The sequence below is a fragment of the Nematolebias whitei genome, chromosome 4, assembly GCF_014905685.2.
Source record: "Nematolebias whitei isolate Nwh7 chromosome 4, NemWhi1, whole genome shotgun sequence".
NCBI lineage: Eukaryota > Metazoa > Chordata > Actinopteri > Cyprinodontiformes > Rivulidae > Nematolebias > Nematolebias whitei.
The window spans coordinates 21,834,858-21,850,308 of record NC_056501.1 but is presented as its reverse complement, the minus strand read 5'-3'; the positions used below and the strand labels follow the sequence as shown (position 1 = coordinate 21,850,308).

Genomic DNA, 15,451 nt, shown 5'->3' with positions numbered 1-15,451 from the left:
TATATATATATATATATATATATATATATATATATATATATATATATTGAGGAAGGTAGGTAGGTAGGTGTGTGTATTTGTTGGGGGAGGAGGGCGGTGAAATCAAGCTTGGTGCGACCTGCTGAAGACCAACGTTGAGTTTGGAATCCGCACTGTTTTCCTTTCCTGGTTTTTCCTTGATGAATGGGTCTCTTTCAGCTCCCAACTCTCTGCTTTTACTCTTCTCTAATTTGACCCAAGGTCTCACCACCAGCTTTTCTAACCTGGCAGTCCATCTCATCCAGCTACTTTTATTTTCTTCCCAAACCAATCAGCAAAAGTCGTGTCTCACATTTTTGTCCAAACACACCTGTCAGTCGACGAGGCTGACCTTCCCGGCAGCTCTCTAATTGCCCTGATTGTCTGGCTCTGGATGGGAGATATTTTTAGGACACAAAGAATCAAGACAGAGTTTAGATGGTACCTGTTTGAGAGAAGAAGAGGAAGGTAATTTTAAAACTTGTTGAACGATTTTTTTTTTTTTCTTGAGTACACAAAAGTGGTCAGTATTGGGCCTCAGCAGTAGTTTTTTACTTTGCATCATACTCCACAAATGGACCTTTGTTGATGTTTGTACAGCTAAAGAGCCCGAATACATAAGAACTGCGTTCTACATGCTTTAAGCTGTGCAGTAAACCATAAATACATGTACTCACTTGTACAGGAATCAGAAAGGGCACAGGAAGTTCTTAAAACGAGACTGTCACAACCTCATCAGTTCACAAACCTGGACCAAATATTCTCAAATAGAGGATAATCTACACGCATATTTTGCTCTATTGTTTTATGTCTGTTTTTTTTTTTTAATATATCATATTAACCGGTAGTTAATTGTTGGGCACAACAGTTTTTCTGCTTTCAATGACCAAATCTGAGCTAATTTTAAAAAAAAACAATTGTCAAACAACAACATAGTTTTCTTGCAGGATCAGTAAAGTTCTATCTTAGTTATGGGTCATATGTTTAATAAAATCTTCATAAATTAAGACACTCAACATGAAGTATTGGATAAAACTTTTTAGAATTTAAAATCTTACTTTTAATATATAAAATGGGCCACAACCAAGCAGGTCTTAGGTTTACTTGTGGGTCCTAGAGAAAGGTAGAATGGGAAGCATAATTTTCAGTTTTCAGGCTCCTCTCTTGTAGCATAAATTTCCAGTTTCTTTCTATGAGGCTCACATTCTGTCTATTTTAAGACAAGGCATAAATCTTTCATTTTTGATAAATTCTATAGTTGGGGTCAGCTTGGGTTTCCTAAGCTATCCCTTAGTTCTGCTGCTACAGTGTTAGACTGCTGACAAACTGACTGTCTCCCCCTTCTGCTGCTGTTTTACTCCCTCCACTCTCCATAATCACACATGCAATTTTTGTCTTTTATTAACCGTGTTCTTCTGATTTTCTTCTCACAGAAACTCTTCCCCTCAAACCACAGCCGATCGAGACAGAATGTGCCCCTTCCTGGTTCCGCTGGAGGTTTCTTCAGAGTTGTTCCTTTCCACTGTCACTAATGTGCACCAACGTGAAGATTCAGCCAATCTGCTGGCTTCATAGTTTTTTACTAACTGGGCACTTCATAATGTGTAGCATATTTTTAGGTCGTTATAAGAAAAAAAGACTGAACATTAATTGATTTTATGATTTGGACTTGTTTTTCTTCACCCCCTTTGCATGAAATGACCTTTTGTCGTGAATTGGTGCAATATAAGAAGTCAAGTTTTCTTCTATTGAACCACTTGATCATGTTCTGGATAAATCTTAATCATTAAATCATTGAAAATTAACTTAACTGATTTATTATGATATGTTTAAATAAAGTAAAACTTGAGTGACCTAAACAGTTGTTGAAATTTTGTCTCGGCTGTAAGTGTAGGGTTGAATTTCTGAGCAAAAATAATTTATATTGAAACACCAAAAGATCATTTTGTAGCGTAGCCGCTAGTAGTTATCCTAAGAACAAAAAAAGGTAGCTACAAATGAAAAGCTTAGTTTTTTTTTCCTAGTTTTAACAGCCAGCACCGCAGAACTACAGCTCCCATCATGCAGTGCGGCAGTGGCTAAAGGAACTACGTCCTGGTTCAGAGTTCGACGTGCGGAAGTTGGTGCGCCATGTGGCTAGTTCTAACGTGATATCTTCTTTGCGGAATTTGTTTTTTTTTTTTATTTATTCGAGCTTAAAAAAAATGTCAGTAAACGCGTCGCAGCTGAACCTGCTGGTTTACCGCCATTTGAAGGAGAATGGTTTCCATTCAGCTGCTGAGGAGCTGCACAGGCTCACCCCTCAGGTCAGCGCACGGACACACACCCAGTTATAACAATGACGGTAACAACTTGGGTGTCCTTATACTCTGTGCAAAAACACGACTCCGGTTTAACTTTTAGTAGTTGCCAGAGGAGGAGTTTGTAGTTCCAGTGAAGAAAGTTGAGATTTGTAAAACAAAGCATTATGGTCCATAACATGTGACAGGGCACACCAAATGAATGAATCAATAAAAAACAACCAGAAGAAGTCAACCAACTACTACGAACAGGGCAGGATTAAGAATTTTGTGGACCCCTGGGCTACAGCTACTTTTGGTGCCCTGTGACAAATTAAAATACGTGTGTGTGCGCGTGCGCACATCAAAGTTTCTAGTCTACTGTTAATGTAATATTTAAAGTGTGACGCACCGGAAAAATAAGACCAACTATATAAGCTTTGAAGAGTCTAAAAATAAAGTATGTATTTTTCATGAACCAAACATTTTTTTGAAGAGAGAAAAGGTCGAGATACATGAATATCAGCAAGACAAATAAGAGGCAACTCCACAACGTCCATCCATTATCTATTATTATTATTATTATTATAAGTCGAGTGGGGCCAGGGAGGCCCAGACATCTCTTTCCACAGCCACCTCTTCTGGGAGGACCCCAAGGGGTTCCCATGCCAACTGAGAGACATAGTCTCTCCATCGTGTCCTGGGTCTTCCCCAGAGTCTCCTCCCAGTCGGACATGCCCAAGCACCTCCCTAAGGAGACGCCCAGGTAGCGTCCTTACCAGATGTCCGAACCACCTGAACTGGCTCCTCTCGGTGTGGAGGAGCAGTGGTTCTACTCTGAGTCTTTTCTGGATAACTGAACTTTTCACCCCGTCTCTAAGGGAGAGAGTCCAGCTACCCTGCAGAAGAAACTCATTTCATCCACCTGTATCCATGGTCTCTTTCTTTCGGTCATTACCCAGAGCTCATGACCATAGGTGAGGGTAGGAACATAGACTGACAGGTAAACGGAGAGTTTTGCCTTACAGCTCAGCTCTCTTCACCACAACGGACCGGTACAGATTCCGCAATACTGTAGACCAGGGGTGTCAAACTCGCTTACAAAAGGGGGCCATAATTAAAACTTTTTTTTAAACTAAAGGCCGGTTTCAGAATCTACTTTAACTTGAACTCCTCCACTTGAGACAGAATCTCACCCTCGGCCTGAAGAGAACATTCCACCCTTTTCCAGCTGAGGAACCCTGGCGTCAGATCTGGAGGTGCTGATTCTCATCCCAGCCGCTTCACACTCGGCTCGGCTACGGACTGCTTCAGTGAGAGCTGAAGATCATAACACAGTGACGCCAACAGGACCACGCCACCTGCAAAGAGCAGGGAAGGCCACCGAACTGGACTCCCTCTGCCCCTTGGCTGCACCGAGAAATTCTGTCCATGAAAGTTATGAACATAATCGGTGACGATGGGCCGTCCTGGCGGAGTCCCAACTCCAACCCTGAAGGGGTCCGACTTACTACCGACAATGTGAACCAAACTTTTGCACCACTTGTATTGGGACCGAACAACCCATACCAATTGGTCTCCAATCCCATACTCATGGAACTCCACAACAATCTTTTATAAAACCGAACACTTTACCTATTCTAATGTCTTATGATTACACAGAGTAAAGTATGTTGAAACTTCAGAGTTTGTTTTTTAAATAAAAGTCTAAAACTAAAGAAAATGCAGGCGCTTTGTTTAACTTACCTGACTTTATGAAAAGTATGTTGTCTGATATAATTGACGTCAAGCAGCTTTTGCTGCGTGCAAGTACAGAGTATTTTTATGAAACGACACTTCATCAGATTCTTACAAAGTAATAAGAATATTTACAAATCACTATGGCTTAGAATTACACAGAGTCCATTACTAAAACTAGTTTTGACTTTGAAAAAATGAAGTGAACTAAGCAATAACCCACCAAAATCCACCAGAAATATTTAAGCACTTAATAATCCAAATAGGAATAAACAAATCAAATGTATTTTCAGTTATGAAGTTTACGCATTAAAAATAAGTCAAGTAATGTGTTTGGCATTCATTAGTTAGTTTTTGTCACTATTTTGGGGTCCTCTAAACCCCAGGGCGGGCTACTTCCACATTAATGCTTTAGAAGTCCTCGAGTCATTATATTCATCTTAAAGTTAGTATGTTTTACTGTCGTAGATAACAAGGTAATTACTCAGATTTAGGCCTGTCGTGATAAACAATAAATCAATTCATCGCATGATAAATGAAAATTATCGTCCTCATTTTCATTTATCGGCTTTATCGTTTCTCGGTCTCTCGTTCTTTCTACTGAAGACACTGGATGACAAAAAGCTCAACTCCGGTGCTCTTCACTGACTCTTCCATTTTTTCTTTTAAAAAAAAAATCAATTTTAATCGTCCAAAACCACGTTTTTGGGTTGTTAAAAGAAGCTAAGCTACGAGCTAACAGGCCGACCTCGGGGGGACGCCATCTTGTCGAAGCTCCAGATTTCACAATTGAAACTCGTGCCTTTGTGTAAAAAGTTGTTTTTCTCTGCAAAAAGAAGCTGAGAACTTGTTTACTGATTTTTTTATTAAAGGCTTTGTGAAAAATGCTATGTGAAAGAGCTCAATCCACACAGAGTGTCCGCCATTATGAGAACCAAAACAAAGGAGAGAGAAACAGCCCATGTCACGTCAAGGGGCCTCACTCCCATTTTTATTAAGAGATATGCTGCTCGCTCTCTCACTATCCATCCTTCAGTTCAAACAGTCTTATACTGCCTTCCAGTGGTCAAAAAATGTATTACTTGCAAAAAATTAACAGTTTCTTTTTCAATTTGACAATAATTACCAATTAATGTCAAATTTCAAACAATATTATTGTTTGTCGCAATAATTTCTGAGACAAATAATCGCCCAGCAAAATTTGTTATCGTGACAGGCCTACTCATATTAAACTTTGAAAATGTAGGAAATATTTGTCGTTTCTAGTCATCACAATCAGAATAAGCGTTATTGTCATTGCACAGTGAAGTACAGCGAGATTATATTCCGTACAGTCGTCTGAAAGATGGGCGGAGTGCACGTGGCTGCAGCTCTTAGGAGCGCGGCCTTTATTCTTTAGATAAGAAAAGGGGAAAGACCGTGAGGATTGTGGATATTTAAAAAAAGATCTCTCACTCCTTGTCCTTGTTAGGACACAGTTTAAGACATTAAAAAAATCTACCAACAAGCACATTTAGACACATTATATGTGAATTTGACAACAAGTCCAGCTGACCAAATCCATAACAGTAATTTACGATGCAGAAGATGCTGAAGTAGAAGCTCTGATACACAGGACAAAGAGCAAAAGCAGAGGAGGAAGGCAGGAGAGGGGAGAAAGGTGTCCGTCTTGCTCGAGGGCGAGTGAGAACAAAAGAAGTCCCTTCTTGTTGCATTAGAAAGAACTTCAAATTCTCCTTTAGGTCCAACACTTCCAATTAAACTGCTGCGTTCAAATAAAGCCTAACGTCTTTTACCCAGCACCAGTTCCAAATGTTTCCTTTTCCAGTGTTTTTTCTCAGATCAACACTCATCCATGATTACTTTTTCAGCATTTAGACTTTTTGACACAAATTCAAATACAGAAAATAAAATAAAATTTAACAAAAGATAAATGTGAAGAGTTTTAGAGTTTTTTGGGGGGATCTTGATCATTTTTAAAGCAAAAGCAAAAAGTGACTCCGCTGTGAAAATTACAAAAGAAGATGTGCATTTTGAAAACTAGCATCAAGGTTTTATTACTTTGAGCTCAGATGGGAAATGTTTGTCTGAACCTGTTAAAGTGGTTTAATTTCCTGTCATTGTCTTCAGGGGGAGGCAGACACATCTGTGTCTTTATCGGACATCTACAAATCATGGTTGAAGTGAGTTGTTTTTTTTTTTTTCCAATTGAACGTGATGAGTATCTGTGTTTCAGTACAGTGACATGTCAGCAATTGGTTGTTTTCATTCCTGGCAGAACGTCCAAAAAGAAAAAGCAGAAACCAGCCAAATGTTCCAGTCCAAGAGAAAAAGGAACGACGCCGACTAAAGGTGTAACCTTTTGTTTTTATGTTTTAACATTTGGGATCAAACTACTTGCATATACTCATTAGTGGTATATTTTCATACACATAAGCAAATGTACCCAACAACCCTGCAGTCCTGAAGCAGGAGGGTGGGCTGTAGATGTGTTGAAGAGGCTGGAGCTCGTTCGTTGTGGCAACTCAAACACATTTCATGTTACTGTGTGTTTATTTTACAGAAATCATATTCCTTTAAAACCTTTCCTTCTCTCTCTCAGGTAGCTGAATAATTCATAATCATTGTCCGCTGCCATGAAAGGCAGAGCCTCATTTACCTGCTAGTGTCTGTATCTGTTAGCAAAATATCTCATAAACCAGTGAACAGCAGCCTCGTGTACACACACAAAAATAGTGAACGCCATGTTCCACGCGCGTGTTGGGATGTATGAAATTGAACATTATGTGAAAATGTGCGTAAATATACACTAATTCTTGCCATGCTGCTAGCATGTGCTTACCGCAATTTATTTTCAGTAAAATATTGAAGCTCATCTAGAAGCACGACTCCTGGTGGCGTTTAAACACTTTTAGACGTTTCGTTCGGCTGCTCCCTTCTTCAAGGGTCGCCACAACGAGTGAACCCGCACGAAAGATTTGGCATTCGTTTTACTCCGGATGCCCTTCCTGACACAACCTGGGCTCGAACCCACAACCTCAGGATTACAAGACCACGGCACTGCCCACTGAGCTACCACAGCCACCATTTAAACATGTGATTTTTGTTAAGTTTCAGCATTTATGGTTTAGACTTGAGCGATGAAACTAAATCATATTGAATCTTAATTAACAAAACTTAACTTGCCTCAACAATTATCTAAACCAGTGATTTTCAAAGTGGGGGCTGCTAGGGGGCCCCAAAAAGCTGGAGAGAAGAAGATAAAAATAAGCAAAATAATAATAAGTGCTATCATTTTATGTTTCCATACAAAGATGAAATTTTGCTCTGCTTTTAACCCATCGCACCTGGGATACACCCAGGTGGAGCAGTGGGCAGCTATGTAGGCGCAATTCGGGATTGGGTATTCTGCTCAGAGACACTACGAGTCGTACAATGACCAGGGATCGAGCCCAGGGCCTTCGGGTCCCGAGTCGGCTGCCCTGCCCCTACACCATCTCAGCCCCTAAATGAAAAATAGTAATAATAATAAAAATTACCCACTCAGGCAATCTGTGTCATTTCCAGATAAACTTGCTTGAGAGAGAGTTTAGATTTCTTTTGTTCTTTTGGTCAACAGTTTGTTGAAAAGTTGTTGTTTTTTCAGTGGGAATATAAAACAGTGTTTAAAACATGTTAGTTAATAACATTTTTATGCTCAGCAGCTGTAATAATTAATAGAATATAGTGAATAAAAGTTGGTGTTTCTTTACATATTTTGTAGCATTTGTGGGTTTGCGAGGGGGGGCCTCTGCAAGAATTTGTGGGGTGGGGGGGGCATGGCATGGAAAAGTTTGGGAACCCCTGATCTAAACCTCCTAAGTCCAATGTAAACTGTGAAGTTTAACACGTTTTGTTCACTTGTCTAGACAAACTCATCACAGCGAGGAAGAAAAACAACAAAGCTGTTAAAAATCCAAGCTCGTCCAAAAAGGTGAATCCCCCTCTCTTCGTTGCTTATTGTAGCAGTTCTTCAACTTATTTACGTATCTTTGTTTCATTTGTTTATTTGTGTCTTAGTCTCCAGGGAAACGGGTTAAAAGTGGAGAAAAGTCTGCAAAGAGTGTCATCAAGGCAAAGAAACCAAAGCTGGACTCTGCAGGCGAGGTTGCAGCTGCTGGTGGGGGGGATTCGGACTCTGACAGCAGTCTGGATGTGGAGAAGTGGAAGAAACTGGTCCTCCAGATGACGGGTAGGGCTGTGTTTGTTGACTGCATCTTTCTTGTAACTCGGCTAAGAAAAGGATGAGGTGATGGGAGCAGTCATCAAACAGTTTTCTGTCAGCCTACATTAAGTGATTTTGTTTTTTGTTGTTTTTTGTGACTCAGCGCATGTGCTCGAGTCACCAGACAGGACAGAACCACTTCGAAACAGCCTCTTCGTGGGCACAAAATTATTTACCTCCCAGAGATCATCTCTTTGAGGGTATTTTCCCACCTCTCCAACCTTTTCTTTTCTCTCTGCAGAGGCTGACTTAGCCAAAATGGAATCCATCGACGCTCTGGGCTCGTCTGCACCCAAGCCCAAGAAAAAAAGAGTCCGAAAGCCACGTGCCAAACCTCTTCCTAAATCTGCTTCTCCTGTTCAGGATAATGAATCAGCTGGAATGAATTTAAAGAACAAGGAGGAGGATGCAGCACAGACATGGGAGTTAAAAGATATATTCAATATAAGCAGGCCAGAAAATACACCGCACCTGTCGTCTGGGACTCCACACCAGAAGAAACCCCTCAGCAAAGCAACGCACAGAGCAGCTACACCCACAGTGTCACCTAAAAAACAGCCACAAACTGAAAACACCATCATCCCTTTACCTCCCAGTGAGGTAACAACAGATGAAATAGCATCTGAACCCACGCCGAAGAAGAAAGGAAATAAAACGCATAAAGATAACACGGACAGGAACGCACCAGAGACGGATATAAAAGTTATAAAGGAAAAAGCTGTTAAGAAAACAAAAAGTGCAAAAGCAGCAACTGAAGACGACGTGATGGAAAAAACAACAACTATTGCTCAGGACATTTCTGAGTCAGCGGTACAAGAAAAGAAGGTAAAAAAGAAGAAGAGAGAGAAAGAAAACGCGACACGTGATGACAACACGGAGACTGAAGCACCAGAGACTGGTGGACAAGTCCTCGAGGAAATGACTGGACACAAAGTGCAAAAGATTGTGCAGAAAACAAAAGGTGCAACAACAGAAGCTGAAGAAGACGTGACGGAGTCAGCGGTACAAGAAAAGAAGATAAAAAAGAAGAAGAGAAGTGAGGGAAATTCAGCTGATACAGCTGAAGAAACAAAGAAAAAGAAAAGGAGGATCGATGGCAAGAACAACTCCGAACTGAATTGTTCTGAGGAATTAAATACAGAGCAGACTGTAACAAATACAGTAGGTAATGAGGAAAGATTGGAGGAAAAGGTAAAACGAAAGAAAGTGAAAAGAAAAACAGAAATGGCCATTTGTGAGGAACATTTAGAGCAGGAAGCTGTAGAAGTCCAAACGAATGCAGAGCGCAGTGTTGAAGATGGTGAAAATCCAGAGCGTACTGTTAAGAAAAAGAAAGCAAAGAAAAAGTCTGTTGACGATGAGGAAAATCCTGAGGAAGAAGCTCGAGAAATTAAAACAAAACAGAAGAACCCTGACGAAGACATTTCAGAGCAGACTGTTGAAGAAACAAAGAAAGCTGGTCATAAGAAGGTGAGAAGTAAAGACAACATATCTACTCCACAGACAGCAAACTGTAAGAAACCAGAAGATCTGGAGCATTTATCTGATACAGATTTGATGGAACTACAGAGCCAGGAGACAAGTCCTCACAAAAAGAAGAAGAAAAGTGAGTCATGAACCCCCTGCAGGGATGCCAGCATATAGTTTGCATTCTTGTAAGTTTGCTATTTTTTTTTGTCTTTCCCGTAGAGAAAAGCAAACTAACATCAGACGAGGTCCCAGATGAAGCTGCTGTTTTTGCTCAGGATGTGACAACGACACAAACCACACCGGCTGACTCCCACAGAAAGGTACCACCAGACTGAAATCCAAAGCTTACAGTGTTATTAGTTAAGATTAAGTTCTGAATGAAATTAAGGTGTCCAGTCCTGATCCTCGAGGGCCACTATCCTGCATGCTTGACTTGTTTCCCAGCTCAAGCAGACCTGACTCGATGTTTGATTTACCTCCTCGTGTGCTCCAGAAGCCTGTTAGTCACCCATTGATTCAGGTCAGGTGAGTTGGAGCAGAGAAACGTTTTAAAACATGCAGCATAGTGGCCCTCGAAGACCAGGACTGGACACACCCTTGTAAAGGAATCGCCTTTCACGCCAAAGTTTTAAACTAACATCATCTTGTGCTAAGACAAAAATGTGTTAGCCTCAATATTGGTAAAATTGGTGGAATTATAAAAAATTTCTGTTTGTTGTTTCAGTTGGTTGTAGCAGCCAAATTACTTATTTATAGTTGGCTCCAAAAGTTAATTACTGTATTTTTCGACGTATAAGTTGCACCTTTTTGCATCAATTTGCAAGTCCTGCAACTTATACACGAAGCTACTAATATAATTTTTTTCCCATATTTATAGCCCAATTTTAGGTTGATCTGACAATTTCATTCATTCTGACATGGAAAATATTAAACACGACCATTTTCAGCTGCTAGAGGGACCTCGACTAATATGGCAAGCCAAGTGTCTCATTAATAGGTAAAAGTGGCTATTAATGAGACACTTGGCTTGCCATACAAAGCCACATTCGTCTCGCTCCGGAACTCCTGGAGCAAACGTCAAATCAGCTGCATTTTGCCACTTTGCCCAGGCGAAATGCAGCTGATTTGACCAATAAAGAGCATTTATTAAGGAAAAGTTCAACTGAGACACACTTTTACTATAATGTCAAGCAAACAAATAATTGTTTTTAGGTGGTTATCTTGGTAAATTTCGAAGAAAATGCACAGCGAGTCCTCCCTCTGAGCTCTCCAGCAGCCGCGAATCAATTTTTGAAATGCAGCTGATTTGATTGTCAAATGGGGAATTGCGATATGGCATAAAATACATATCATTATATGTATTGTGAAGGGTGGTGTTAACAATATATATCACGGTATGTTTTTGGTATACAACTTGCAATAGGAATGAAAAAAAGCATAGGGTGTCCTTTTGCCATCATTTATTTTGAAAACTGCTATACTACAAAATAATCTCAATTAAGAAAATTCCACCACTATGTCCAGAGAGTTTTTAAATAATAAACAAATCAAGTATTAGGCTTCTTTCTTGTAGTGCAAAAGATATCAAATGTAGTTTTAGCCATATGTTTTAAACAAAAGAATATGTTGTTATCTCTAAACAGTTTCCAGTATTCTCACTTAAGAAATGGAACAGCAACAGAGCAGCATTTTACACTGAAACACTTCACCCTCCAACCCTCTAGTGGGTGTCTCCTTCTGCTTTAATGGAGAGCTGACACAAAATGGCGACCAGTTTCCTCTGTGGCTTTGACCAGAGGGTCTCGCAGTAAAATCACACAACACTGTGTTCTTTTCACAGATCAGGGAGCAGGTTTAACCCTTTTGGGGTTTTTTTTTTAGCTCAAATGCATGTGTGTGTATATGTATATGTACATATACATATGTATATGTACATATACATACACACACAATCGACATAGGCAAAAATATTATTGCCCTACCTTCGACTTTTGGCAGCAGGCATTAAAAGTTACCCGTTTTTTTTGTTGTTTTTTTTTCCCCTTGTCCTGTCCGGCATTATGACGCTCAGAATTATTGTCTGAGTGTCCAAGTGATGCCCAACAGATTTACTTTCACAAGCAGAGCATTATGGCTGACCTTAATGCTCCACTTGATATATAAATTAAACTTTATTAGAATTTGCTTTGGGTTTGTTTCAGATGTAATGGACATGGGGATGAAAAACAAAGACGAAAACAAAGCAAAAAAGTGAGAGACGGGTTAAAAGGTAAAGAAGGAGATAGGAATAGAGGAGAGAGAGAGGGATAAAGAGAACACAAATCAACATCGTTGAAGTCTGTCGCTAGACCTGCGGAAAGAAAGAAAAGACAAAAACGACAAAACCTAGAAACCACAACAACAAACAACATATATAATGATACTTATAACATCATTAGAAAGTATTTTATACAGTACATGGTAATACAATATATATTTAGTGGTCTCCACAACCCAGCTGAGTGTGTATCTGATCTGAATCTAAACACCTGTGTGAGCATGCTTGTCACTATAAGGTTTCTCCATAAAAATGTTCAATAGTGGATGTGGGGACCCACAGACCAGTCCCCACAGGACACGATGGTAACACAGGGAAGACCGGAACCACAGACACACAGCGATCCCCAAGCCCGGAGCTCCGGGAGTCCCCCAACAGGGACACCCGCACCCCCCAGAGAGAGAAGCAAAGGGAAGCCCCAGGCGATCCCCAGCAACCACAATGCAGAAATCCCAGGAGGCCGTAGAGACGAGTCCACAGGCCCCGCCGGCAACCTGCCCCTCCAGAGTGGATCCGGCCATGGCCAGAGCAGCAGGGAGCTGTTTTAATGCTGGTGTTTAATAAAAACTTCTTTATGATCTTTTACAGAAAAGGAAATCCACACACACAGAGTCCTGAGGAAAACTGACGGTTCGTCCATGCAGGAACCAAGAATGAAGCCACACAATAATTCTATTTTCTTAAAGTGCTGTATTCCTGAAACAGACTATTTTATTTTGGTATGACTTTTCTTACTTTAAAAGATTAGTATCAAAAGTAAATGCTCTTTAATCACTTTGTCTGACGTAGGAATTTAACCCGAGACCTTAAAACGTGTTCTCTAAATTTATATTTTACATTTTTAATGATGACCTAAGTGCGATAATCAAGAGAAGCATGTTTTTGTTTGTGCTCACAGAACTTTTGATGTTTATTACTGCCCCGTGTGTTTCCTACTTCACACTTCAACAAATTATGTGAATGACAAGATCAAGCATAAATGTAGTTTTATTAACTTTTAATTGTATGAAAAGTTCTTTTTTATTCGATGATTGAAACAATTTTTTTTTATAAACAAAAATTGTTTGCAGCAGTTTTTCACATATAAATTGTACATAAATGCTTTTGTTACAAATTAAACTCATTTTTTACTGTACAGTAGTGTGTAACTAGTCTTCCCTCTAGTGTTGTAGCAGTGTTACAGAACATCAAACCGAGGGGTGAAGTGTGATGAATTGTTGGAGCATTTTATTGCTACTCTATCTACTTTGTAAATGGTTTTTAAATAACTTATATCAAGACACAAAATAGCATTTCTATTTTTTATTTATTTCATGAATGGCGCGCATGAATCTGGAGTAGAGCTTTTTTGTGCGTTTGTTTTGTTTTTTAAATTATCTTTAAGTTGGTTACAATGTCTGCTTGGGTTACCAAAGATTGAGCTGCACATTTTGTCTTTGAGCCAGCAGACACATTCATTTATTTATTTTTTTAAACTTTTATTTAAACCCAGGAAATCCCATTGAGATCACAGATCTCTTGTAAAGAGGTCTGGGCCTGAAGGCAGCCTATCATGCATGTTTTTAGACTGGGAGGAAACTGGAGAAAACCCACACAAACACAAGGAGAACATGCAAACTCCACACAGAAAGACCTCAGGTCCAAGCTGGGGCTTGAACACAGGACCTCCTTGCTGTGGGGCAACACTGCTAACCACAGCCGTTGTGCTAGATGCTCAATGGGAGTTACCTGTCTAAATAAAGGTTGAATGCTATCATGTCAAAAGCTGGTTTTAATTCAGTTCATTTTATTTACTGTTCTATAGCGCCAAGTCGCAACAGAAGTCATCTCAGAGCACTGAACAAAAACATTTATATACTGGTACATAAAAAGTAAGTTAACATTAATTATCTGAGTAGCAGACTGCTTTGAGTCTAGACTCATCTTGAGCAAGCATGAAGGCGACAGTGGAAAGGAAAAACTTCTTCGTGAGGAAGAAACCTCCAGCAGAACCAGGCTCAGGACAAGCGGCCATCTGCTTCGACCAGCTGGGTTTGAGAGGAACAGGAAGGAGGAACAGATACACAATGGCAGGTCAAGAATCACATGTTAATTTCAAATGAAAACTATTCAATTATAACTATTTTAAGAAATTAGGTCATTTGGTCCTCCAGTAGTCTAAGCCTATGGCAGTACAACAAGCCAACCCTAACTAGAGGATTTATCAAAAAGGAAAGTCATTAGCCCAGTCTTTAAACTGGACAATGTGTCAGCCTTACGGACAGAAACTGGATGTTGGTTCCACAAGAGAGGAGCCTGATAACTGAAAGATTCCATTCTGCTTTTGGAAACTCTAGGAACCGCAAGTAAGCCTGCAGTCTAAGTGCAAAGTGCTCTGTTGGGAAAATATGGAACAATAAGATCTGTAATATAAGATGGAGCTAGGCTGTTGAGAACTTTCTAGGTTAGAAGAAGGATTTTGAATTAAATTCTGAATTTGACAGGGAGTCAATAGAGAAGCCAGAGATATCTCTGCCATCTTTACATAAACTGGAACATAGATCACACTTTCACTCGTTAATCCGCGCCTGCGCACTAGTTATGGTAAACGTTAGGCCCCGCCTACTCAACCGTAAACAGTATGGCGTATTGTTGTTGTGTGGAGTGGGTCCACTAGGTGGCGATGCAGGCGCTGAAGACGGAAGAGAAAATCATTGAAGAAGAGTTTAAACCTACACTGTTTGGCTGCACATTGAATTATGACTTAAGCATTTAACTTAAAACTAAACTTTACATGTTTTGACTGCATATTTATTGTCACGAAATGTGGAGATTAAGGAAAGTTCGCCATAAAGCTGGTCAACAAATCGACAACTTGGAGGAGTTCAGACTAAAGAGACGAGAGAAAGAGAAAGGTATTTTTTCACTACACTTAGGTTAATTTGTTCTACATTAATCGGTTTTGTTCAAAAAATAAACAGCGAAACAAAGCCAGTGTCCGTTAAATACCACGGTTTACGTTTGAGTAGAAAGTCCAACGGTTAAGTTTAAAACGTTAGCTCACTTAGCTAGCCATTAAAAATATATACTTTTTCTAACACTGTAATGTGTTTGATAACAACGTCCACCGTTTAAGGTGGATAAATGTGTACAGGTGTGGTTTTCTGTGAACATGTTGTGTGAAGATATGTCTAATTACAAACTAGCACCAAGTTTCTACTGTAAATTATCAGAGTCAGAGTCAGAGTTTCTTTATTGTCATTCGCACCTCATGTGGTACATGTGGTGGAGCGAAATTATGTACGCAGGGTCCCAGTTACATCCAACAATAAAATGTATTAGAAAAACAGTAATAACATCTAAGATATGAACTAAGAAAAACATCAA

The 15,451-nt window shown here is 39.8% G+C and overlaps 1 protein-coding gene across 1 annotated transcript; it reads left to right on the top strand.

Annotated features, from left to right (window-relative positions):
* The first annotated feature begins 2,120 nt into the window (after positions 1 to 2,120).
* Positions 2,121 to 13,046, top strand: LOC119408482 (nucleolar and coiled-body phosphoprotein 1). The gene is made up of 8 exons (XM_037675307.1): positions 2,121 to 2,324; positions 6,165 to 6,217; positions 6,313 to 6,386; positions 7,943 to 8,007; positions 8,094 to 8,265; positions 8,540 to 9,904; positions 9,988 to 10,088; positions 12,674 to 13,046. The coding sequence occupies exons 1-8, from the start codon at positions 2,223 to 2,225 to the stop codon at positions 12,701 to 12,703; spliced, it is 1,962 nt and encodes a 653-aa protein (XP_037531235.1). The 5' UTR covers positions 2,121 to 2,222; the 3' UTR covers positions 12,704 to 13,046.
* Positions 13,047 to 15,451: the final 2,405 nt, after the last annotated feature.